The 25,028-nt window shown below is 55.4% G+C and overlaps 1 protein-coding gene across 1 annotated transcript in view; it reads left to right on the top strand.

Moving 5' to 3' along the window:
• Positions 1 to 3,311: 3,311 nt before the first annotated feature.
• Positions 3,312 to 25,028, top strand: part of LOC148135298 (pyruvate kinase PKM-like) — a 38,787-nt gene continuing 17,070 nt past the window's right edge. Inside the window, exons 1-4 of the mRNA XM_087985167.1 lie at positions 3,312 to 3,398; positions 11,484 to 11,675; positions 16,009 to 16,100; positions 19,152 to 19,283. Coding sequence (XP_087841293.1) covers positions 3,392 to 3,398; positions 11,484 to 11,675; positions 16,009 to 16,100; positions 19,152 to 19,283 — 423 coding nt within the window. The 5' untranslated portion in view covers positions 3,312 to 3,391. The remainder of the gene's footprint in view (positions 3,399 to 11,483; positions 11,676 to 16,008; positions 16,101 to 19,151; positions 19,284 to 25,028) is intronic.

Here is a 25,028-nt window from a genome sequence, read left to right as displayed (position 1 = left end):
CCCACCCCCTCACACCATCCCCTCACACCATCCCCCACCCCCTCTGAGCTTTCTCCCAACCCACCCCCTCACACCATCCCCCCACCCCCTCTCACTATCTCCCCACCCCCTCTCACCATCCCCTCACACCATCCCCCACCCTCCTCACACAAACCCCCCACCCCCTCTCACCATCTCCCCACCCCCTCACAACATCCCCCCTCCCCCTCACACAAACCCCCACCCCCCCATACCATCCCTCCCCCTCACACAAACCCCCACCCCCCACACCATCTCTCCCCCTCACACCAACCCCCACCCTCCCTCACACCATCCCCCACCCCCTCACAACATCCCCCACCCCCTCACACCAACCCCCCACCCCCTCACAACATCCCACACCTCCCTCACACCATCCCTCCACCCCCTCACACCAACCCCCCACCCCCTCACAACATCCCACACCTCCCTCACACCATCCCCCACCCCCTCACACCAACCCCCCACCCCCTCACACCAACCCCCCACCCCCTCACACCAACCCCCCACCCCCTCACAACATCCCCCACCCCCTCACACAACCCAATCCCTCACAACATCCCCCACCCCCCTCACAACATCCCCCACCCCCCTCACAACATCCCCCACCCCCCTCACACCAACCCCCCACCCCCATCACAACAAACTCCCACCCCCTCACATCCCCCACCCCCCTCACACCAACCCCCCCACCCCCTCACACCACCCACCCCCACCCCTCACACCACCCACCCCCACCCCTCACAACACCCCCCACCACCCCTCACAACACCCCCCACCACCTCACTACATCCCTCACCCCCCTCACACCAACCCCCCACCCCCTCACAACATCCCTCACCTCCTCACACAACCCAACCCCTCACAACATCCCCCACCCCCCTCACACCAACCCCCCACCCCCTCACAACATCCCCCACCCCCTCACACAACCCAATCCCTCACAACATCCCCCACCCCACTCAGAACATCCCCCACCCCCCTCACACCAACCCCCCACCCCCTCACAACATCCCCCACCCGCTCACACAACCCAACCCCTCACACCAACCCCCCACCCCCTCACAACATCCCCCACCCGCTCACACAACTCACCCCCACCCGTCACAACATCTCCCACCTCCACCCCCTCGCACTACTCCACACCCCCCTCACACAACCCACCCCCTCACACCATCTCCCACCACCCTAACACCATCCCCCACCCCCCTCACACAACCCACCCCACCCCCTCACATCCCCCACCCCTTCACAATATCCCCACCCCCTCACATAACCCAACCCCACCCCACCCCCTCACAACATCAACTACTCCTCCCACCACACCACCCCATCAACATCTCCCCCACCCCCCACAATTATCCCCTCCCCTCACATATGTACCCTCACCACCCCACAACATCCCCTTCTCCTCACATTACTCACCCACATCCATCCCCCACATCCCCTTCATTCCCCCTTCCCACAGCTACCGCCCTCCCCTCACACATAAACCCCCACATCAACCCTGAAAAACAACCCACACCCCAACCCCCAAACCCCTCACACATAAACTCCCACCCCCAGCCCCCTTCACTTCCCCACACATCCTCTTCATTCCCCCTTCCTACAACTACCCTCCTCCCCCCACAACATGCCCCAACCCCACCACACATCAACCCCTTCCCCACACATCTACTCCAATCCCCACAACTACCCTCCCTCCGCCAACATCCCCCATTCCCCCCTCACACATAATCCACCCCACTCCATCCCCTTCCCCACATAACTACTCACACCATCTTCATTCCCCATCCCCACAACCACCCCCACACCCTTCCCCTAATCCATCCCTGACTAACTCACCTTAACCCAGACAGGGCTCCACTGCACCCACCAGCCCTGTGTGTTATCCTTAAGCCCCCACCTTTCACTGCCTTGACCTCTCTCCCCACCATTCGACATGACCCCTTCATTGCCCTTTCATCCCTCAACAGATGGGAGGGGCAGGTAGTGTTCCAGAAAGATGGGAGGGAGCAGGGTAGGGGCTGGAGGGGGTGACAGAGATAGAGAGGGGGTGCAGGGGGTGACAGGGATAGAGAGGGGATGCAGGGGCTGGAGGAGTGGACTAGGATAGGGAGGGGGTGTAGGGACTGGAGGGGGTGACAGAGATAGGGAGGGGGTGTAGGGACTGGAGGGGGTGACAGGGATAGGGAGGGGGTGTAGGGACTGGAGGGGGTGACAGAGATAGGGAGGGGGTGCAGGGGCTGGAGGGGGTGACACAGATATGGAGGGGGTGTAGGGGCTGGAGGGGGTGACAGAGATAGGGAGGGGGTGTAGGGGCTGGAGGGGGTGACAGAGATAGGGAGGGGGTGTAGGGACTGGAGGGGGTGACAGGGATAGGGAGGGGGTGTAGGGATTGGAGGGGGGGACTGGGATAGGGAGGGGGTGTAGGGATTGGAGGGGGGGACTGGGATAGGGAGGGGTTGGGGGGACTGGGATAGGGAGGGGGTGTAGGGACTGGAGGGGGGGGACTGGGATAGGGAGGGGGTGTAGGGACTGGAGGGGGTGACAGGGATAGGGAGGGGGTGCAGGGACTGGAGGGGGTGACAGGGATAGGGAGGGGGTGTAGGGGCTGGAGGGGGTGACAGGGATAGGGAGGGGGTGTAGGGGCTGGAGGGGGGGACTGGGATAGGGAGGGGGTGTAGGGGCTGGAGGGGGTGACAGGGATAGGGAGGGGGTGTAGGGGCTGGAGGGGGTGACAGGGATAGGGAGGGAGTGTAGGGGCTGGAGGGGGTGACAGGGATAGGGAGGGGGTGCAGGGGCTGGAGGGGGTTACAGAGATAGGGAGGGGGTGTAGGGGCTGGAGGGGGTGACAGAGATAGGGAGGGGGTGTAGGGGCTGGAGGGGGTGACAGGGATAGGGAGGGGGTGCAGGGGCTGGAGGGGGGGACTGGGATAGGGAGGGGGTGTAGGGGCTGGAGGGGGTGACAGGGATAGGGAGGGGGTGTAGGGGCTGGAGGGGGTGACAGAGATAGGGAGGGGGTGTAGGGGCTGGAGGGGGTTACAGAGATTGGGAGGGAGTGTAGGGGCTGGAGGAGGGGACTGGGATAGGGAGGGGGTGTAGGGGCTGGAGGGGGGGACTGGGATAGGGAGGGGGTGCAGGGGCTGGAGGAGCCTGATGGTGAAGGAATGTGCTAGGACTGGTTGAGCAGGGCGTGGAGTGAGCGAGTTGCTGTCGGTGACGGTGCTGGGGGGGGGGGGGTGTTTTGGTAAATATTTGCCACGCTGTGTAAAGTGTAAAGGTGAGTTCAGTTGCTGCAGGAAGCTGCCGTGAGGAGACCCTCCCAAGCGATTCCGTCTCTCTCTCCCTCTCTCTCTCTCTCTCTGTGCCCATGGCTGGTCAGTATGTGACAAACCCCTTACCCAACCTTCCCCCTCCTCACCCCCCACCGCCATCATTCCCCCGCTCCCCGGCCCTGCCTGCACTTGTAGCTGATGCATCCCCTGGTTGACTATCCTGTGGATATTCCATGTCTGTGCAGTTTATAACAGCAACTGGAGGCTGCTGGAGTTGGGGTGGGGGAGGGGGTGATATTGGGATGGGGAGGGGTGCAGTGAGAACGTTTGGCTTTTGTGCAGAAGATCCCTGCGCCTCCTGCACACACATTCCCCCCCCCCCCCCCCCCGCCACACCCCCCTGTCCCCACACCCCCCTGTCCCCATCACCCCCACCACCCGATCTCCCCACCCACGACCCAACATCCCTCTGTCCCCCTTTCACCACAACCCTTCCCCCCCGCCGCCCCCCCCCCCCCCACCCCCCGCGTGTCTCCATCCCACCATCCCTGCTTCCCCCCGTCCCTCCGCCCTCCTGTCCAGACGCTGCCGGCCCCCGTGTCCCCCTATCCTTGCTTTCCCTGACCCCATACCCCTCTTGTGTCTCTGTCCCCCGTAACCCTGTGTCCCCACCTTCCTGTCCCCCCCTGTAGTTCTGTGCCTTGTTACCCCCTCCCCCCCCCACTGTGACATTAACTGTGTGTGTATGTTGGTGTGTCTTTGTTTATGTCTTTGTGTGTGTTGGTGTTGGTGTGTGAGTGAGTGTGTGTTGGTGTGTCTTTGTGTGAATGTTGGTGTGTCTTTGAATGAGTGTGCGTTGATGTGTCTGTGTGTGTGTGCGTTGATGTATCTGTGAGTGTGTGCGTTGGTGTGTCTTTGTGTGTGTCTGTGTGAGTGTGCGTTGATGTGTCTGTGTGAGTGTGCGTTGATGTGTCTGTGTGAGTGTGCGTTGGTGTGTCTTTGTGTGTGTCTATGTGTGAATGTGCGTTGGTGTGTCTTTATGTGTGTGTGTATAGAGCCCCAGAGCGGATTTAGTGAGGAGCTGATGGTTGTGTCTTTGTGTGAGTGTGTGTTGGTGTGTCTTTGTGTGTGTGTGTGTCTGCGCGTGTGTGTATGTGATTGTGCGTTGGTGTGTCTTTGTGTGAGTGTGTGTCTGTGAGTGTGTATAAAGCCCCGGAGTAGGTTTAGCAAGGAGCTGATGGTTGTGTCTTTATATGAGTGTGTGTTGGTGTGTCATTGTGTGTGTGTGTGTGCGTTGGTATGTCTTTGTGTGTGTGTGAGTGTGCGTTGGTGTGTCTTTGTGTGTGTAGAGCCCCTTGCGGGTTTAGTGAGGAGCTGATGGTTGTGTGTGTGTGTGTGTAGAGCCCCGGAGCGGGTTTAGTGAGGAGCTGATGGTTGTGTGTGTGTGTGTGTAGAGTCCCGGAGCGGGTTTAGTGAGGAGCTGATGGGTGTGTGTGTGTGTGTGTGTGTAGAGCCCCGGAGCGGGTTTAGTGAGGAGCTGATGGGTGTGTGTGTGTGTGTGTGTAGAGCCCCGGAGTGGGTTTAGTGAGGAGCTGATGGTTGTGTGTGTGTGTGTAGAGCCCCGGAGCGGGTTTAGTGAGGAGCTGATGGTTGTGTGTGTGTGTGTGTAGAGCCCCGGAGCGGGTTTAGTGAGGAGCTGATGGGTGTGTGTGTGTGTGTGTGTGTGTGTAGAGCCCCGGAGAGGGTTTAGTGAGGAGCTGATGGTTGTGTGTGTGTGTGTGTGTGTGTAGAGCCCCGGAGCGGGTTTAGTGAGGAGCTGATGGGTGTGTGTGTGTGTATGTGTAGAGCCCCGGAGTGGGTTTAGTGAGGAGCTGATGGTTGTGTGTGTGTGTGTGTGTGTGTGTGTGTAGAGCCCCGGAGCGGGTTTAGTGAGGAGCTGATGGTTGTGTGTGTGTGTGTGTGTGTAGAGCCCCGGAGCGGGTTTAGTGAGGAGCTGATGGTTGTGTGTGTGTGTGTGTGTGTAGAGCCCCGGAGTGGGTTTAGTGAGGAGCTGATGGTTGTGTGTGTGTGTGTGTGTAGAGCCCCGGAGTGGGTTTAGTGAGGAGCTGATGGTTGTGTGTGTGTGTATGTGTAGAGCCCCGGAGCGGGTTTAGTGAGGAGCTGATGGTTGTGTGTGTGTGTAGAGCCCCGGAGTGGGTTTAGTGAGGAGCTGATGGGTGTGTGTGTATGTGTAGAGCCCCGGAGTGGGTTTAGTGAGGAGCTGATGGTTGTGTGTGTGTGTGTTTGTGTGTGTGTGTAGAGCCCCGGTGCGGGTTTAGTGAGGAGCTGATGGGTGTGTGTGTGTGTAGAGCCCCGGAGTGGGTTTAGTGAGGGGCTGATGGTTGTGTGTGTGTGTAGAGCCCCGGAGCGGGTTTAGTGAGGAGCTGATGGGTGTGTGTGTGTGTGTAGAGCCCCGGAGCGGGTTTAGTGAGGAGCTGATGGTTGTGTGTGTGTGTGTAGAGCCCCGGAGCGGGTTTAGTGAGGAGCTGATGGTTGTGTGTGTGTGTGTAGAGCCCCGGAGCGGGTTTAGTGAGGAGCTGATGGTTGTGTGTGTGTGTGTGTAGAGCCCCGGAGCGGGTTTAGTGAGGAGCTGATGGGTGTGTGTGTGTGTGTGTAGAGCCCCGGAGCGGGTTTAGTGAGGAGCTGATGGTTGTGTGTGTGTGTGTGTGTGTGTGTGTAGAGCCCCGGAGCGGGTTTAGTGAGGAGCTGATGGTTGTGTGTGTGTGTGTGTGTAGAGCCCCGGAGCGGGTTTAGTGAGGAGCTGATGGGTGTGTGTGTATGTGTAGAGCCCCGGAGCGGGTTTAGTGAGGAGCTGATGGTTGTGTGTGTGTGTGTGTGTTTAGAGCCCCGGAGCGGGTTTAGTGAGGAGCTGATGGTTGTGTGTGTGTGTGTGTGTAGAGCCCCGGAGTGGGTTTAGTGAGGAGCTGATGGTTGTGTGTGTATGTGTAGAGCCCCGGAGCGGGTTTAGTGAGGAGCTGATGGTTGTGTGTGTGTGTGTGTGTGTGTGTGTAGAGCCCCGGTGCGGGTTTAGTGAGGAGCTGATGGGTGTGTGTGTGTGTGTGTGTGTGTATGTGTAGAGCCCCGGAGTGGGTTTAGTGAGGAGCTGATGGGTGTGTGTGTGTGTGTGTGTAGAGCCCCGGAGCGGGTTTAGTGAGGAGCTGATGGTTGTGTGTGTGTGTGTGTGTATGTGTAGAGCCCCGGAGCGGGTTTAGTGAGGAGCTGATGGGTGTGTGTGTGTGTGTAGAGCCCCGGAGCAGGTTTAGTGAGGAGCTGATGGGTGTGTGTGTGTGTGTGTAGAGCCCCGGAGTGGGTTTAGTGAGGAGCTGATGGGTGTGTGTGTGTGTGTGTGTGTGTGTAGAGCCCCGGAGTGGGTTTAGTGAGGAGCTGATGGTTGTGTGTGTGTGTGTGTGTGTGTGTAGAGCCCCGGAGCGGGTTTAGTGAGGAGCTGATGGGTGTGTGTGTGTGTGTAGAGCCCCGGAGTGGGTTTAGTGAGGAGCTGATGGTTGTGTGTGTGTGTGTGTGTGTGTAGAGCCCCGGAGTGGGTTTAGTGAGGAGCTGATGGGTGTGTGTGTGTGTGTGTGTGTGTGTAGAGCCCCGGAGTGGGTTTAGTGAGGAGCTGATGGTTGTGTGTGTGTGTGTGTGTGTGTGTAGAGCCCCGGAGAGGGTTTAGTGAGGAGCTGATGGGTGTGTGTGTGTGTGTGTAGAGCCCCGGAGTGGGTTTAGTGAGGAGCTGATGGGTGTGTGTGTGTGTGTAGAGCCCCGGAGTGGGTTTAGTGAGGAGCTGATGGTTGTGTGTGTGTGTGTGTGTGTGTGTGTAGAGCCCAGGAGTGGGTTTAGTGAGGAGCTGATGGTTGTGTTTGTGTGTGTGTGTGTGTGTAGAGCCCCGGAGAGGGTTTAGTGAGGAGCTGATGGGTGTGTGTGTGTGTGTGTGTGTGTAGAGCCCCGGAGCGGGTTTAGTGAGAGGCTGATGGGTGTGTGTGTGTGTGTGTAGAGCCCGGGAGTGGGTTTAGTGAGGAGCTGATGGTTGTGTGTGTGTGTGTGTGTGTAGAGCCCCGGAGAGGGTTTAGTGAGGAGCTGATGGGTGTGTGCCCCGGAGAGGGTTTAGTGAGGAGCTGATGGGTGTGTGTGTGTGTGTGTGTGTAGAGCCCCGGAGCGGGTTTAGTGAGGAGCTGATGGGTGTGTGTGTGTGTGTGTAGAGCCCCGGAGCGGGTGTAGTGAGGAGCTGATGGTTGTGTGTGTGTGTATGTGTGTGTAGAGCCCCGGAGTGGGTTTAGTGAGGAGCTGATGGGTGTGTGTGTGTGTGTGTGTGTGTGTGTGTGTGTAGAGCCCCGGAGTGGGTTTAGTGAGGAGCTGATGGGTGTGTGTGTGTGTGTGTAGAGCCCCGGAGCGGGTTTAGTGAGGAGCTGATGGTTGTGTTTGTGTGTGTGTGTGTGTAGAGCCCCGGAGCGGGTTTAGTGAGGAGCTGATGGGTGTGTGTGTGTGTGTGTGTAGAGCCCCGGAGCGGGTTTAGTGAGGAGCTGATGGTTGTGTGTGTGTGTGTGTGTGTGTGTGTGTGTGTAGAGCCCCGGAGTGGGTTTAGTGAGGAGCTGATGGGTGTGTGTGTGTGTGTGTGTGTAGAGCCCCGGAGCAGGTTTAGTGAGGAGCTGATGGTTGTGTGTGTGTGTGTGTGTGTGTGTGTGTGTGTGTAGAGCCCCGGAGCGGGTTTAGTGAGGAGCTGATGGGTGTGTGTGTGTGTGTGTGTAGAGCCCCGGAGCGGGTGTAGTGAGGAGCTGATGGTTGTGTGTGTGTGTGTGTGTGTGTGTGTGTGTGTGTAGAGCCCCGGAGTGGGTTTAGTGAGGAGCTGATGGGTGTGTGTGTGTGTGTGTAGAGCCCCGGAGTGGGTTTAGTGAGGAGCTGATGGGTGTGTGTGTGTGTGTGTAGAGCCCCGGAGTGGGTTTAGTGAGGAGCTGATGGGTGTGTGTGTGTGTGTGTGTGTAGAGCCCCGGAGCGGGTGTAGTGAGGAGCTGATGGTTGTGTGTGTGTGTGCAGAGGCCCGGAGTGGGTTTAGTGAGGAGCTGATGGTTGTGTGTGTGTGTGTGTGTGTGTGTGTGTAGAGCCCCGGAGCAGGTTTAGTGAGGAGCTGATGGGTGTGTGTGTGTGTGTGTGTAGAGCCCCAGAGCGGGTTTAGTGAGGGGCTGATGGTTGTGTGTGTGTGTGTGTGTAGAGCCCCGGAGCGGGTTTAGTGAGGAGCTGATTGTTGTGTATGTGTGTGTGTAGAGCCCCGGAGCGGGTTTAGTGAGGAGCTGATTGTTGTGTGTGTGTGTGTGTGTGTGTGTGTGTAGAGCCCCGGAGCGGGTTTAGTGAGGAGCTGATGGTTGTGTGTGTGTGTGTGTGTGTGTAGAGCCCCGGAGCGGGTTTAGTGAGGAGCTGATGGGTGTGTGTGTGTGTGTAGAGCCCCGGAGCAGGTTTAGTGAGGAGCTGATGGGTGTGTGTGTGTGTGTGTAGAGCCCCGGAGTGGGTTTAGTGAGGAGCTGATGGGTGTGTGTGTGTGTGTGTAGAGCCCCGGAGTGGGTTTAGTGAGGAGCTGATGGTTGTGTGTGTGTGTGTAGAGCCCCGGAGTGGGTTTAGTGAGGAGCTGATGGGTGTGTGTGTGTGTGTAGAGCCCCGGAGCGGGTTTAGTGAGGAGCTGATGGTTGTGTGTGTGTGTGTGTAGAGCCCCGGAGTGGGTTTAGTGAGGAGCTGATGGTTGTGTGTGTGTGTGTATGTGTGTAGAGCCCAGGAGTGGGTTTAGTGAGGAGCTGATGGTTGTGTTTGTGTGTGTGTGTGTGTGTAGAGCCCCGGAGAGGGTTTAGTGAGGAGCTGATGGGTGTGTGTGTGTGTGTGTGTGTGTGTAGAGCCCCGGAGCGGGTTTAGTGAGAGGCTGATGGGTGTGTGTGTGTGTGTGTGTAGAGCCCGGGAGTGGGTTTAGTGAGGAGCTGATGGTTGTGTGTGTGTGTGTGTGTGTAGAGCCCCGGAGAGGGTTTAGTGAGGAGCTGATGGGTGTGTGTGTGTGTGTGTAGAGCCCCGGAGCGGGTTTAGTGAGGAGCTGATGGGTGTGTGTGTGTGTGTGTAGAGCCCCGGAGCGGGTTTAGTGAGGAGCTGATGGTTGTGTGTGTGTGTATGTGTGTGTAGAGCCCCGGAGTGGGTTTAGTGAGGAGCTGATGGGTGTGTGTGTGTGTGTGTGTGTGTGTGTAGAGCCCCGGAGTGGGTTTAGTGAGGAGCTGATGGGTGTGTGTGTGTGTGTGTGTGTAGAGCCCCGGAGCGGGTTTAGTGAGGAGCTGATGGTTGTGTTTGTGTGTGTGTGTGTGTAGAGCCCCGGAGCAGGTTTAGTGAGGAGCTGATGGTTGTGTTTGTGTGTGTGTGTGTGTAGAGCCCCGGAGCGGGTTTAGTGAGGAGCTGATGGTTGTGTTTGTGTGTGTGTGTGTGTAGAGCCCCGGAGCAGGTTTAGTGAGGAGCTGATGGTTGTGTGTGTGTGTGTGTAGAGCCCCGGAGCGGGTGTAGTGAGGAGCTGATGGGTGTGTGTGTGTGTGTGTAGAGCCCCGGAGCGGGTTTAGTGAGGAGCTGATGGGTGTGTGTGTGTGTGTGTAGAGCCCCGGAGCGGGTTTAGTGAGGAGCTGATGGGTGTGTGTGTGTGTGTGTGTAGAGCCCCGGAGCGGGTGTAGTGAGGAGCTGATGGTTGTGTGTGTGTGTATGTGTGTGTAGAGCCCCGGAGTGGGTTTAGTGAGGAGCTGATGGTGTGTGTGTGTGTGTGTGTGTAGAGCCCCGGAGCGGGTTTAGTGAGGAGCTGATGGTTGTGTTTGTGTGTGTGTGTGTAGAGCCCCGGAGCGGGTGTAGTGAGGAGCTGATGGTTGTGTGTGTGTGTGCAGAGGCCCGGAGTGGGTTTAGTGAGGAGCTGATGGTTGTGTGTGTGTGTGTGTGTGTGTGTGTGTGTGTAGAGCCCCGGAGCAGGTTTAGTGAGGAGCTGATGGGTGTGTGTGTGTGTGTGTGTAGAGCCCCAGAGCGGGTTTAGTGAGGGGCTGATGGTTGTGTGTGTGTGTGTGTGTAGAGCCCCGGAGCGGGTTTAGTGAGGAGCTGATGGTTGTGTGTGTGTGTGTAGAGCCCCGGAGCGGGTTTAGTGAGGAGCTGATTGTTGTGTGTGTGTGTGTGTGTAGAGCCCCGGAGCGGGTTTAGTGAGGAGCTGATGGGTGTGTGTGTGTGTGTGTAGAGCCCCGGAGCGGGTTTAGTGAGGAGCTGATGGTTGTGTGTGTGTGTGTGTGTGTGTGTGTGTAGAGCCCCGGAGCGGGTTTAGTGAGGAGCTGATGGTTGTGTGTGTGTGTGTGTGTGTGTAGAGCCCCGGAGCGGGTTTAGTGAGGAGCTGATAGGTTTGTGTGTGTGTGTGTAGAGCCCCGGAGCGGGTTTAGTGAGGAGCTGATTGTTGTGTGTGTGTGTGTAGAGCCCCGGAGCGGGTTTAGTGAGGAGCTGATGGGTGTGTGTGTGTGTGTGTGTAGAGACCCGGAGCGGGTTTAGTGAGGAGCTGATGGTTGTGTGTGTGTGTGTGTGTGTGTAGAGCCCCGGAGCGGGTTTAGTGAGGAGCTGATGGGTGTGTGTGTGTGTGTGTGTAGAGACCCCGGAGCGGGTTTAGTGAGGAGCTGATGGTTGTGTGTGTGTGTGTGTGTGTAGAGCCCCGGAGCGGGTTTAGTGAGGAGCTGATGGGTTTGTGTGTGTGTGTAGAGCCCCGGAGCGGGTTTAGTGAGGAGCTGATGGGTTTGTGTGTGTGTGTAGAGCCCCGGAGCGGGTTTAGTGAGGAGCTGATGGTTGTGTGTGTGTGTGTAGAGCCCCGGAGCGGGTTTAGTGAGGAGCTGATGGTTGTGTGTGTGTGTGTAGAGCCCCGGAGCGGGTTTAGTGAGGAGCTGATGGTTGTGTGTGTGTGTGTAGAGCCCCGGAGCGGGTTTAGTGAGGAGCTGATGGTTGTGTGTGTGTGTGTGTGTGTGTGTAGAGCCCCGGAGCGGGTTTAGTGAGGAGCTGATGGTTGTGTGTGTGTGTGTAGAGCCCCGGAGCGGGTTTAGTGAGGAGCTGATGGTTGTGTGTGTGTGTGTAGAGCCCCGGAGTGGGTTTAGTGAGGAGCTGATGGTTGTGTGTGTGTGTGTGTAGAGCCCCGGAGCGGGTGTACTGAGGATGCCACGAATATCCAGGAGCCACTGTTCCACGAACTGGGTACTGCGTTTATCCAGAACCAGCAGCTGAGTGCAGCGATGGCTCACAGCTTCCTGGAACACCTCTGTCTGCTCGACATCGACTCGGAGCCCATTGTCGCCCGCAACACCAGCATCATCTGCACCATCGGTAGGCAGAGGGGTGGACCAGGGAGGGGGCGAGGGGAGTGAGCTGTGGGGATGGGCAGCAGGGAGAATTTGGGGGGATCAGCTGAACAGAGACCTTGGAGTGCAGGTTCATAGCTCCTTGAAAGTGGAGTCGCAGATAGATAGGATAGTGAAGGAGAAATTTGGTATGCTTTCCTTTATTGGTCAGAGTATTGAGTACAGGAGTTGGGAGGTCATGTTGCGGCTGTACAGGACATTGGTTAGGCCACTGTTGGAATATTGTGTGCAATTCTGGTCTCCTTCCTATCGGAAAGATGTTGTGAAACTTGAAAGGGTTCAGAAAAGATTTACAAGGATGTTGCCAGGGTTGGAGGGTTTGAGCTACAGGGAGAGGCTGAACAGGCTGGGGCTGTTTTCCCTGGAGCGTCTGAGGCTGAGGGGTGACCTTATAGAGGTTTACAGAATTATGAGGGGCATGGATAGTGTAAATAGGGGTGGGGGAGTCCAGAACTAGAGGGCATAGGTTTAGAGTGAGAGGGGAAAGATATAAAAGAGACCTAAAGGGCAACTTTTTCACTCAGAGGGTGGTACGTGTGTGGATGAGCTGCCAGAGGATGTGCTGGAGGCTGGTACAATTGCAACATTTAAGAGGCATTTGGATGGGTATATGAATAGGAAGGGTTTGGAGGGATATGGGCCGGGTGCTGGCATGTGGGACTAGATTGGGTTGGGAGATCTGGTCGCATGGACGGGTTGGACTGAAGGGTCTGTTTCCATGCTGTACATCTCTAGGACTGTATGACTGCAGTCGGGGGCGGGGGGGGGGGAGGATTTGGAGGGTATCAGGGTGGAGCAGGGACTAGCTGGGTGTATCGGGGAGGAGTGGGGGGTTATCGGAATGGAGCAGGGGCTATTGGGGATGAGCAGTGAGTACTGGGGACACAGCGGGGGACAGCTGGGCCCTTACTGACTGTAATAAGACCCTAAATTTACCTCCTAAATCAGACCATTCAGCCCATCGAATCAGCTCCATCATTCACTCACAGCTGATAAATGTGTTGCTGGAAAAGCGCAGCAGGTCAGGAGCAGGAGAATCGACGTTTCGGGCATAAGCCCTTCTTCCTGAAAGGTCTACCCTTTACTCTAAGGCTGTGCCCTCAGGTCCTAGTCTCTCCTCCCAATGGAAACATCCACTCTGTCCAGGCCGTTCAGTATTCTGTAAGTTTCAATTAGATCCGCCCTCATCCTTCTAAACTCCATCAAGTATAGACCCAGAGTCCTCAAATCTTCCTCATATGTTAAGCTTTTCATTCCTGGGACCATTCTCATGAACCTCATTTGAACACCATCCAGCACCAGTACATCCTTCCTGAGATATGGGGCCCAAAACTGTGCACAATACTCCAAATGTGGCCTGACCAGAGCGTTATAGAGCCTCAGAGGTATATCCCTGCTTTTATATTCAAATCTTCTCAAAATTAATGCTACTGTTGCATTTGCATTTCTAACTATTGACTGAACCTGCAAATTTACCTTGAGAGAATCCTGGACCAGACCATTTGCCACTTCTTTGCCCACTCTCCTAGCCTCTCCACCTCCTCAATGCTACCTGTCCCTCTATCTATCTTTGTACCATCTGCAAACTTAGCCAAAATGTCTTCAGTTCCTTCATCGAGATTGTTAAGGTATCAAGTGAAATGTTGTGGTCCCAACACCGAGTCTTGCGGAACACCACTTGTTACCGACTGCCATCCTGAGAAAGACCCTTTTATCCCCACTCTGCTTTCTGCCAGACATCCAAGCTTCTCTCCATGCTAACACCGAGCCTCTGACACCATGGGCCCTTATCTTACTCAGCAGCCTCCTGGGCAGCACCTTGTCAAAGGCCTTCTTGAAATCCAGGTAGATAACATCCATTGGCTCTCCTTGGTCTAACCTGCTTGTTACTTCCTCAAATAATTCTAGTAGATTTGTTAGACATGACCCTCCCCCTTGATGAAACCATGCTGACTTTGCCCTATTTTACCATACACTCCCAAGTATTCAGAAATCTCAGCTTCCAAGATCTTACCCATGACCGAGGTTAGGCTAATCAGTCTGTAATTTTCCATTTTTTTGCCTTACTTCCTTTTTAAACAGGATTGTCATGTTCGTGACTTTCCAGTCTTCTGGGACCATCTCTGATTCTAGCGATTCCTGAAAACCACTAATGCCTTCACTATCTCTTCAGCTATCACCCTTAGAACTCTGGGATGTAGTCCATCTGGTCCAGGTGATTTATCCACCTTCAGGTCATTCAGTTTTCTAGCACCTTCTCCTTGGTGATGGCCATCATTCTCTGTGAAGTAATTATTCAATTCCTCAGCCATTTCCTTGTTCTCCACCACTATCTCTCCAGCATCATTTTCCAGTGGCCCAATGTCCACTTTTGCCTCTCTTTTACCCTTTATATATCTGAAGAAACTCCTACTGGCTATATTACTGGCTAGCTTACCGTCATATTTAATCTTATTCTTTTCCTGTTGCCCTCTGTTGGTCTTTGTAAGTTTCTCACTGCCCTTCACCACATTATATGCTTTCTCTTTTGCTTTTATATGATCCCTGCCTTCCCTGGTCAGCCACGGTTGCCTCACCTTCCCTGTACCATGCTTCTTTTCCCTCGGGATGAATCTCTGTTGTGTCTCCTGAATTACTCCCAGAAACTCCTGCCATTGCTGTTCCACTGGCTTTCCTGCTAGGCTCCTCTCCCAGTCTATTCTATCCAGCGCTCCCTCATGCCTTTGCAGCTGCCTTTGTTCAGCTGTAGTACCATCACCTCTGTTTCTATCGTCTCCTTCTTTATTGGTCAGAGTATTGAGTACAGGGGTTGGGAGGTCATGTTGCGGCTGTACAGGACATTGGTTAGGCCACTGTTGGAATATTGCGTGCAATTCTGGTCTCCTTCCTATCGGAAGGATGTTGTGAAACTTGAAAGGGTTCAGAAAAGATTTACAAGGATGTTGCCAGGGTTGGAGGATCTGAGCTATAGGGAGAGGCTGTACAGGCTGAGGCTGTTTTCCCTGGAGCGTCGGAGGCTGAGGGGTGACCTTATAGAGATTTACAAAATTATGAGGGGCATGGATAGGGTAAATAGACAAGGTCTTTTCCTTGGGGTCGGGGAGTCCAGAACTACAGGGCACAGGTTTAGGGTGAGAGGGGAAAGAAATAAAAGAGACCTAAGGGGCAACCTTTTCACACAGAGGGTGGTGTGTGTATGGAATGAGCTGCCAGAGGAAATGGTGGAGGCTGGTACAATTGCAACATTTAAAAGGAATCTGGACGGGTATATGAATAGGAAGGGTTCAGAGGGATATGGGCCGGGTGCTGGCAGGTGGGACGAGATTCGGTTGGGATATCTGGTCGGCATGGACGGGTTGGGCCGAAGGGTCTGTTTCCGTGCTGTACATCTCTATGACTCAAATTGCAGGGTAAACTCTGTCATGTTATGATCACTGCATCCTCAGGATTCCTTCTCAGGTCTGTCTCAATGCACAACACTTAGTCCAGTATTGCCTGTTCCTGCTTTGACAAAGGGTCAGTTAAACTCGAAACATCAGCTCTTTTCTCTCCTTACAGATGCTGCCAGACCTGCTGAGATGTTCCAGCATTTTCTCTTTTGGTTTCAGATTCCAGCATCCGCAGTAATTTGCTTTTTTTTTTTGCCCGTTCCCTCGTTAGCTCTATCACAAGCTGCTCCAAAAACCCCTCTCGTAGACACCCCACCAATTCCTTTTCTGGTGAACCACGACCAATCTGATTTCCCCAGTCCACCTGGATATTGCAATCCCCCCATGATCACCGTAACTTTGCCTTCCCACCCATCTTTTCTACCTCCTGGTGTATGTTGTGCCCAGCTCCTGACTACTCTTTGGAGGCCTGTGCATAACTCCAACTGTGGTTTTTTTGCAGTTCCTCAATCCTACCCTCACAGATACTACACCACTAGACCCTACTTGGTTTCTTACTATTGATTTGATTCCTTTCTTTCTGATATGGCAACCCCCTCTCTGCCCACCTGCCTACCTTTTTGAAGGGATGTCTGTCCTTGAATATTCAGCTGCCAATCCTGATCCCCTTGTAGGCATGCCTCTGTGACGCTCACCATGTTGTACCTGCCAGTTTCGATCTGCAACACAGGCACATTTATCTTACTCTTTATACCGCCTGCATTCAGATATGACACCGTCTGTCCTGTATTCACCGTCTCTCTCTGCTCACTGTCGTTCGTTTGTCAAGTGAGCTCGAAGTTTGATAGTGAACCTTTTCCATGCACGGTGCCCTGTTAGTCAGCATGTCTGGAATGTCTCTGGTTATAGGGCCAGCATCTCACTCAGTGCCGACGCTGAAGGAAATGATCAAAGCTGGAATGAACATTGCTCGCCTGAACTTCTCACACGGTTCCCACCAGGTGAGAGGGAGATGGGGGGGGGGGGGGGGATGGAGGGGGAGGGGCAGAGGGAGGGGGGGTGGAGGGGGAGAGGGAGGGAGGTGGTGGAGGGGCAGAGGGAGGGGGTGGAGGGGGAGAGGGAGGGTGGGGGAGGGGGAGGGAGGGGGGATGGAGGGGGAGGGGGATGGAGGGGGAGGGGGATGGAGAGGGAGGGGGGATGGAGAGGGAGGGAGAGGGAGGGGGATGGAGGGAGGGAAGGGGATGGAGAGGGAGGGGGGAATGGAGGGGGAGAGGGAGGGAGGGGGGATGGAGGAGGAAAGGGAGGGAGGGGGATGGAGGGGGTGAGGGAGGGGGGAATGGAGTGGACACTTCCTGTCCACACCACACTCTCTCTCTCTTCTCCCACGCTCTCTCTCTCTCTCCCCCACGCTCTCTCTCTCTTTCCCCCACGCTCTCTCTCTCTCCCGCACGCTCTCTCTCTCCCCCACACACTCTCTCTCCCCCATGCTCGCTCTCTCTCTCCCCCATGCTCGCTCTCTCTCTCCCCCACGCTCTCTTTCTCCCCCACGCTCTCTTTCTCCCCCACGCTCTCTTTCTCCCCCACGCTCTCTTTCTCCCCCACACTCTCTCTCTCCCCCACACTCTCTCTCTCTCCCACGCGCTCTCTCTCTCTCTCCCCCATGCTCTCTCTCTCTCCCCCACACTCTCTCTCTCTCCCCCATTCTCTCTCTCTCTCTCCCCACGCTCTCTTTCTCCCCACACTCTCTCTCTCCCCCACGCTCTCTCTCTCTCCCCCACGCTCTCTCTCTCTCCCCCACGCTCTCTCTCTCTCCCCCACGCTCTCTCTCTCTCCCCACGCTCTCTCTCTCTCTCCCCCACGCTCTCTCTCTCTCTCCCCCACGCTCTCTCTCTCTCTCCCGCACGCTCTCTCTCCCCCACTCTCTCTCTCTCCCCCACTCTCTCTCTCTCTCCCCCACACACTCTCCCACTCGCTCCCTCTCTCTCTCTCCCCCATGCTCTCTCCCCCCCACACTCTCTCCCCCTATGCTCTTTCTCTCTTCCCCCCCACGCTCTCTCTCCCCCATGCTCTCTCCCCCCATGCTTTCTCTCTCTCTCCCCCATGCTCTCTCTCTCCCCCATGCTCTCTCTCTCTCCCCCACGCTCTCTCTGCCCCACACTCTCTCCCCACGCTCCCCCATGCTCCCTCTCTCTCTCCCCCACGCTCTCTCCCCCCCATGCTCTCTCCCCCATGCTTTCTCTCTCTCCCCCCCCCATGCTCACTCTCTCCCCATGCTCTCTCTCTCTTCCCACCCACGCTCCCTCCCCCCCACGCTCCCTCTCTCTCCCCCCACGCTCCCTCTCTCTCTCCCCCCACGCTCTCTCTCTCTCCCCCCACGCTCTCTCTCTCCCCCCACGCTCTCTCTCTCTCACGCTCTCTCCCCATGCTCTCCCCCACGCTCTCTCTCTACCCCATGCTCTCTCTTCCCCACGCTCTCTCTCTTCCCGACGCTCTCTCTCTTCCCCACGCTCTCTCTCTTCCCCACGCTCTCTCTCTTCCCCACGCTCTCTCTTTCCCCCACGCTCTCTCTCCCCCACGCTCTCTCTCTCCCCCACGCTCTCTCACTCTCCCTCTCCCCCACGCCCTCTCACTCTCCCCACGCTCTCTCTCTCCCCCACGCTCTCTCTCTCTCCCCACGCTCTCTCTCTCTCTCCCACGCTCTCTCTCTCCCACGCTCTCTCTCCCCCACACTCTCTCTCTCCCACGCTCTCTCTCTCTTTCCCACGCTCTCTCTCTCTTTCCCACGCTCTCTCTCTCTCTCTCTCCCCCACGCTCTCTCTCCCCCACACACTTTCCCCCACACTCCCTCTCTCTCCCCCCCCACGCTCTCCCCCCCCACGCTCTCCCCCCCACGCTCCCCCCCCACGCTCTCCCCCCCCACGCTCCCCCCCCACGCTCTCCCCCCCACGCTCTCCCCCCCACGCTCTCACCCCCACGCTCTCACCCCCCACGCTCTCCCCCCCCACGCTCTCCCCCCCCCACGCTCTCCCCCCCCACGCTCTCCCCCCCCCACACTCTCCCCCCCCACGCTCTCCCCCCCCACGCTCTCCCCCCCCACGCTCTCCCCCCCACGCTCTCCCCCCCACGCTCTCCCCCCCCACGCTCTCCCCCCACGCTCTCCCCCCCCACGCTCTCCCCCCTCCACGCTCTCCCCCCCCACGCTCTCCCCCCCACGCTCTCCCCCCCCCCACGCTCTCCCCCCCCCACGCTCTCCCCCCCCCACGCTCTCCCCCCCACGCTCTCCCCCCCCCACGCTCTCCCCCCCACGCTCTCCCCCCCACGCTCTCCCCCCCACGCTCTCCCCCCCACGCTCTCCCCCCCCCCACGCTCTCCCCCCCCACGCTCTCCCCCCCCACGCTCTCCCCCCCCACGCTCTCCCCCCCACGCTCTCCCCCCCCACGCTCTCCCCCCCCACGCTCTCCCCCCCCACGCTCTCCCCCCCCCACGCTCTCCCCCCCCCACGCTCTCCCCCCCCCACGCTCTCCCCCCCCCACGCTCTCCCCCCCCCACGCTCTCCCCCCCCCCACGCTCTCCCCCCCCCCACGCTCTCCCCCCCCACGCTCTCCCCCCCACGCTCTCCCCCCCCACGCTCTCCCCCCCCACGCTCTCCCCCCCCACGCTCTCCCCCCCCCACGCTCTCCCCCCCCCACGCTCTCCCCCCCCCACGCTCTCCCCCCCCCACGCTCTCCCCCCCCCCACGCTCTCCCCCCCCCCCCACGCTCTCCCCCCCCCCACGCTCTCCCCCCCCACACTCTCTCTCCCCCACGATCTCTCTCCCCCCCACGCCCCCTCTCCCCCCCACGCCCCCTCTCCCCCCCCCACGCCCCCTCTCCCCCCCCCCACGCTCCCTCTCCCCCCCCAACGCCCCCTCTCCCCCCCCCACGCCCCCTCTCTCTCCCCCCACGCCCCCTCTCTCATTTGTGCACTTTCTCACATACTCTGCTGTCCTGGCTCCCTCTGTCTCGCTCTCCGTTTCTTGTGTTCTCATTCCCTTTGTCTGTCCCTCTCTCCAGTACCATGCAGAATCCATTCGAAATATCCACCAAGCAGCTGACAGTTTCTCCTCCAACCCGCTGTATCAGCGAATTGTAGCCATCGCACTCGATACCAAGGGACCAGAAATCCGCACCGGTCTTGTCAATGGAGTGAGTGACCTGGGAGGGACCTGGGAGCTTAGCACTTACCCACACACCGGGCTTCACTGCAGTTTATAGACAGTACAATATCTCCCAGGGTGGGGGGCGTGGTACAGACTGGAATCTAATCGAGGGGTTCGGGGTGGTTTATATACAGAATAACAGATACCCCGGGAGGGAGTTACAGACTGGAATCTAATCGCGGGGTTCAGGGTGGTTTATATACAGAATAACAGATACCCCGGGAGGGGGCTACAGACTGGAATCTAATCGCGGGGTTCGTGGGGGTTTATACACAGAGTAACAGATACCCCGGGAGGGAGTTACAGACTGGAATCTAATCGAGGGGTTCGGAGTGGTTTATATACAGAGTAACAGATACCCGGGAGGGAGCTAAAGACTGGAATCTAATCGAGGGGTTCGGGGTGGTTTATATACAGAGTAACAGATACCCCGGGAGGGAGTTACAGACTGGAATCTAATCGAGGGGTTCGGAGTGGTTTATATACAGAGTAACAGATACCCGGGAGGGAGCTACAGACTGGAATCTAATCGAGGGGTTCGGGGTGGTTTATATACAGAGTAACAGATACCCCGGGAGGGAGTTACAGACTGGAATCTAATCGAAGGGTTTGGGGTGGTTTATATACAGAGTAACAGGTACCCCGGGAGGGAGTTACAGACTGGAATCTAATCGAGAGGTTCGGGGTGGTTTATATACAGAGTAACAGATACCCTGGGAGGGTGTTGCAGACTGGAATCTAATCGCGGGGTTCGGGGTGGTTTAGATACAGAATAACAGATACCCGGGAGGGGAGTTACAGACTGGAATCTAATCGCGGGGTTCATGGGGGTTTATATACAGAATAACAGATACCCCGGGAGGGAGTTACAGACTGGAATCTAATCGCGGGGTTCGGGGTGGTTTATATACAGAGTAACAGATATCCGGGAGGGAGTTACAGACTAGAATCTAATCGCGGGGTTCGAGGTGGTTTATATACAGAATAACAGATACCCCGGGAGGGGGCTACAGACTGGAATCTAATCGCGGGGTTCGGGGTGGTTTAGATACAGGGGGCTACAGACTGGAATCTAATCGCGGGGTTCGGGGTGGTTTAGATACAGAGTAACAGATATCCGGGAGGGAGTTACAGACTGGAATCTAATCGCGGGGTTCGTGGGGGTTTATATACAGAATAACAGATACCCCGGGAGGGAGTTACAGACTGGAATCTAATCGCGGGGTTCAGGGTGGTTTATATAAAGTATAATAAATATCTGGGAAGGAGTTACAGACTGGAATCTAATCGCGGGGTGGTTTATATACAGAATAACAGATACCCGGGAGGGAGTTACAGACTGGAATCTAATCGAGGGGTTTGGGGTGGTTTATATACAGAGTAACAGATACCCCGGGAGGGGGCTAACAGACTGGAATCTAATCGAGGGGTTCGGGGTGGTTTACATACAGAGTAACAGATACCCCGGGAGGGAGTTACAGACTGGAATCTAATCGAAGGGTTCGGGTGGTTTATATACAGAGTAACAGATACCCCGGGAGGGAGTTACAGACTGGAATCTAATCGAGGGGTTTCGGGGTGGTTTATATACAGAGTAACAGATACTCTGGGAGGGTGTTGCAGACTGGAATCTAATCCCGGGGTTCGGGGTGGTTTAGATACAGAATAACAGATACCCGGGAGGGGAGTTACAGACTGGAATCTAATCGCGGGGTTCGTGGGGGTTTTATATACAGAATAACAGATACCCAGGAGGGAGTTACAGACTGGAATCTAATCGCGGGGTTCGGGGTGGTTTTAGATACAGAGTAACAGATATCCGGGAGGGAGTTACAGACTGGAATCTAAATCGCGGGGTTCGTGGGGGTTTATATACAGAATAAACAGATACCCCGGGAGGGAGTTACAGACTGGAATCTAATCGCGGGGTTCAGGGTGGTTTACATACAGAGTAACAGATATCCGGGAGGGAGTTACAGACTGGAATCTAATCGAGGGGTTCGGGGTGGGGTTTATATACAGAATAACAGATACCTGGGAGGAGTTACAGACTGGAATCTAATCGCGGGGTGGTTTATATACAGAATAACAGATACCCGGGAGGGAGTTACAGACTGGAATCTAATCGCGGGGTTTGGGGGTGGTTTAGATACAGAATAACAGATACCCGGGAGGGGAGTTACAGACTGGAATCTAATCGCGGGGGTTTATATACAGAATAACAGATACCCCGGGAGGGAGTTACAGACTGGAATCTAATCGCGGGGTTCGGGGTGGTTTATATACAGAATAACAGATACCCCGGGAGGGAGTTACAGACTGGAATCTAATCGAGGGGTTCGGGGTGGTTTATATACAGAATAACAGATATCCGGGAGGGAGTTACAGACTGGAATCTAATCGCGGGGTTCGAGGTGGTTTATATACAGGATAACAGATACCCGGGAGGGAGTTACAGACTGGAATCTAATCGAGGGGTTCGGGGTGGTTTATATACAGAATAACAGATACCCCGGGAGGAGTTACAGACTGGAATCTAATCGCGGGGTTCGAGGTGGTTTATATAAAGTATAATAAATATCTGGGAGGGAGTTACAGACTGGAATCTAATCGAGGGGTTCGGGGTGGGTTTATATACAGAATAACAGATACCCCGGGAGGGAGTTACAGACTGGAATCTAATCGCGGGGTTCGGGGTGGTTTATATACAGAATAACAGATACCCCGGGAGGGAGTTACAGACTGGAATCTAATCGAGGGGTTCGGGGTGGTTTATATACAGAATAACAGATATCCGGGAGGGAGTTACAGACTGGAATCTAATCGCGGGGTTCGAGGTGGTTTATATACAGGATAACAGATACCCCGGGAGTGAGTTACAGACTGGAATCTAATCGAGGGGTTCGGGGTGGTTTATATACAGAATAACAGATACCCCGGGAGGGAGTTACAGACTGGAATCTAATCGAGGGGTTCGGGGTGGTTTATATACAGAATAACAGATACCCCGGGAGGGAGTTACAGACTGAATCTAATCGCGGGGTTCGAGGTGGTTTATATAAAGTATAATAAATATCTGGAGGGAGTTACAGACTGGAATCTAATCGAGGGGTTCGGGGTGGGGGTTTATATACAGAATAACAAGATACCCCGGGAGGGAGTTACAGACTGGAATCTAATCGAGGGGTTCGGGGTGGGTTTATATACAGAATAACAGATACCCCGGGAGGGAGTTACAGACTGGAATCTAATCCAGGGGTTCGGGGTGGTTTATATACAGAATAACAGATACCCCGGGAGGGAGTTACAGACTGGAATCTAATCGCGGGGTTCAGGGTGGTTTATATACAGAATAACAGATACCCCGGGAGGGGGCTACAGACTGGAATCTAATCGCGGGGTTCGTGGGGGTTTATACACAGAGTAACAGATACCCCGGGAGGGAGTTACAGACTGGAATCTAATCGAGGGTTCGGAGTGGTTTATATACAGAGTAACAGATACCCGGGAGGGAGCTAAAGACTGGAATCTAATCGAGGGGGTTCGGGGTGGTTTATATACAGAGTAACAGATACCCCGGGAGGGAGTTACAGACTGGAATCTAATCGAGGGGTTCGGAGTGGTTATATACAGAGTAACAGATACCCGGGAGGGAGCTACAGACTGGAATCTAATCGAGGGGTTCGGGGTGGTTTATATACAGAGTAACAGATACCCCGGGGAGGGAGTTACAGACTGGAATCTAATCGAAGGGTTTGGGGTGGTTTATATACAGAGTAACAGGTACCCCGGGAGGGAGTTACAGACTGGAATCTAATCGAGAGGTTCGGGGTGGTTTATATACAGAGTAACAGATACCCTGGGAGGGTGTTGCAGACTGGAATCTAATCGCGGGGTTCGGGGTGGTTTAGATACAGAATAACAGATACCCGGGAGGGGAGTTACAGACTGGAATCTAATCGCGGGGTTCATGGGGGTTTATATACAGAATAACAGATACCCCGGGAGGGAGTTACAGACTGGAATCTAATCGCGGGGTCGGGGTGGTTTATATACAGAGTAACAGATATCCGGAGGGGAGTTACAGACTAGAATCTAATCGCGGGGGTTCGAGGTGGTTTATATACAGAATAACAGATACCCCGGGAGGGGGCTACAGACTGGAATCTAATCGCGGGGTTCGGGGTGGTTTAGATACAGAGTAACAGATATCCGGGAGGGAGTTACAGACTGGAATCTAATCGCGGGGTTTCGTGGGGGTTTATATACAGAATAACAGATACCCCGGGAGGGAGTTACAGACTGGAATCTAATCGCGGGGTTCAGGGTGGTTTATATAAAGTATAATAAATATCTGGGAAGGAGTTACAGACTGGAATCTAATCGCGGGGTGGTTTATATACAGAATAACAGATACCCGGGAGGGAGTTACAGACTGGAATCTAATCGAGGGGTTTGGGTGGTTTATATACAGAGTAACAGATACCCCGGGAGGGGGCTACAGACTGGAATCTAATCGAGGGGTTCGGGGTGGTTTACATACAGAGTAACAGATACCCCGGGAGGGAGTTACAGACTGGAATCTAATCGAAGGGTTCGGGTGGTTTATATACAGAGTAACAGATACCCCGGGAGGGAGTTACAGACTGGAATCTAATCGAGGGGTTCGGGGTGGTTTATATACAGAGTAACAGATACTCTGGGAGGGTGTTGCAGACTGGAATCTAATCCCGGGGTTCGGGGTGGTTTAGATACAGAATAACAGATACCCGGGAGGGGAGTTACAGACTGGAATCTAATCGCGGGGTTCGTGGGGGTTTATATACAGAATAACAGATACCCCAGGAGGGAGTTACAGACTGGAATCTAATCGCGGGGTTCGGGGTGGTTTAGATACAGAGTAACAGATATCCGGGAGGGAGTTACAGACTGGAATCTAATCGCGGGGTTCGTGGGGGTTTATATACAGAATAACAGATCCCCGGGAGGGAGTTACAGACTGGAATCTAATCGCGGGGTTCAGGGTGGTTTACATACAGAGTAACAGATATCCGGGAGGGAGTTACAGACTGGAATCTAATCGAGGGGTTCGGGGTGGGGTTTATATACAGAATAACAGATACCTGGGAGGGAGTTACAGACTGGAATCTAATCGCGGGGTGGTTTATATACAGAATAACAGATACCCGGGAGGGAGTTACAGACTGGAATCTAATCGAGGGGATCGGGTTGGGGTTTATATACAGAATAACAGATACCCGGGAGGGAGTTACAGACTGGAATCTAATCGCGGGGTTCGGGGGTGGGGTTTATATACAGAATAACAGATACCCGGGAGGGGAGTTACAGACTGGAATCTAATCGAGGGGTTCGGGGTGGGGTTTATATACAGAATAACAGATACCCGGGAGGGAGTTACAGACTGGAATCTAATCGAGGGGTTCGGGGTGGGGTTTATATACAGAATAACAGATACCCTGGGAGGGAGTTACAGACTGGAATCTAATCGCGGGGTTTGGGGTGGTTTAGATACAGAATAACAGATACCCGGGAGGGGAGTTACAGACTGGAATCTAATCGCGGGGGTTTATATACAGAATAACAGATACCCCGGGAGGGAGTTACAGACTGGAATCTAATCGCGGGGTTCGGGGTGGTTATATACAGAATAACAGATACCCCGGGAGGGAGTTACAGACTGGAATCTAATCGAGGGGTTCGGGGTGGTTTA

The sequence above is a fragment of the Chiloscyllium plagiosum genome, unplaced genomic scaffold, assembly GCF_037043375.1.
Source record: "Chiloscyllium plagiosum isolate Xiang-an unplaced genomic scaffold, Cpla_swu_hap1 HiC_scaffold_50, whole genome shotgun sequence".
In the NCBI taxonomy this organism is placed as follows: domain Eukaryota; kingdom Metazoa; phylum Chordata; class Chondrichthyes; order Orectolobiformes; family Hemiscylliidae; genus Chiloscyllium; species Chiloscyllium plagiosum.
The sequence above is the reverse complement of the archived record's forward strand: the minus strand, read 5'-3'. Positions and strand labels throughout refer to the sequence as shown.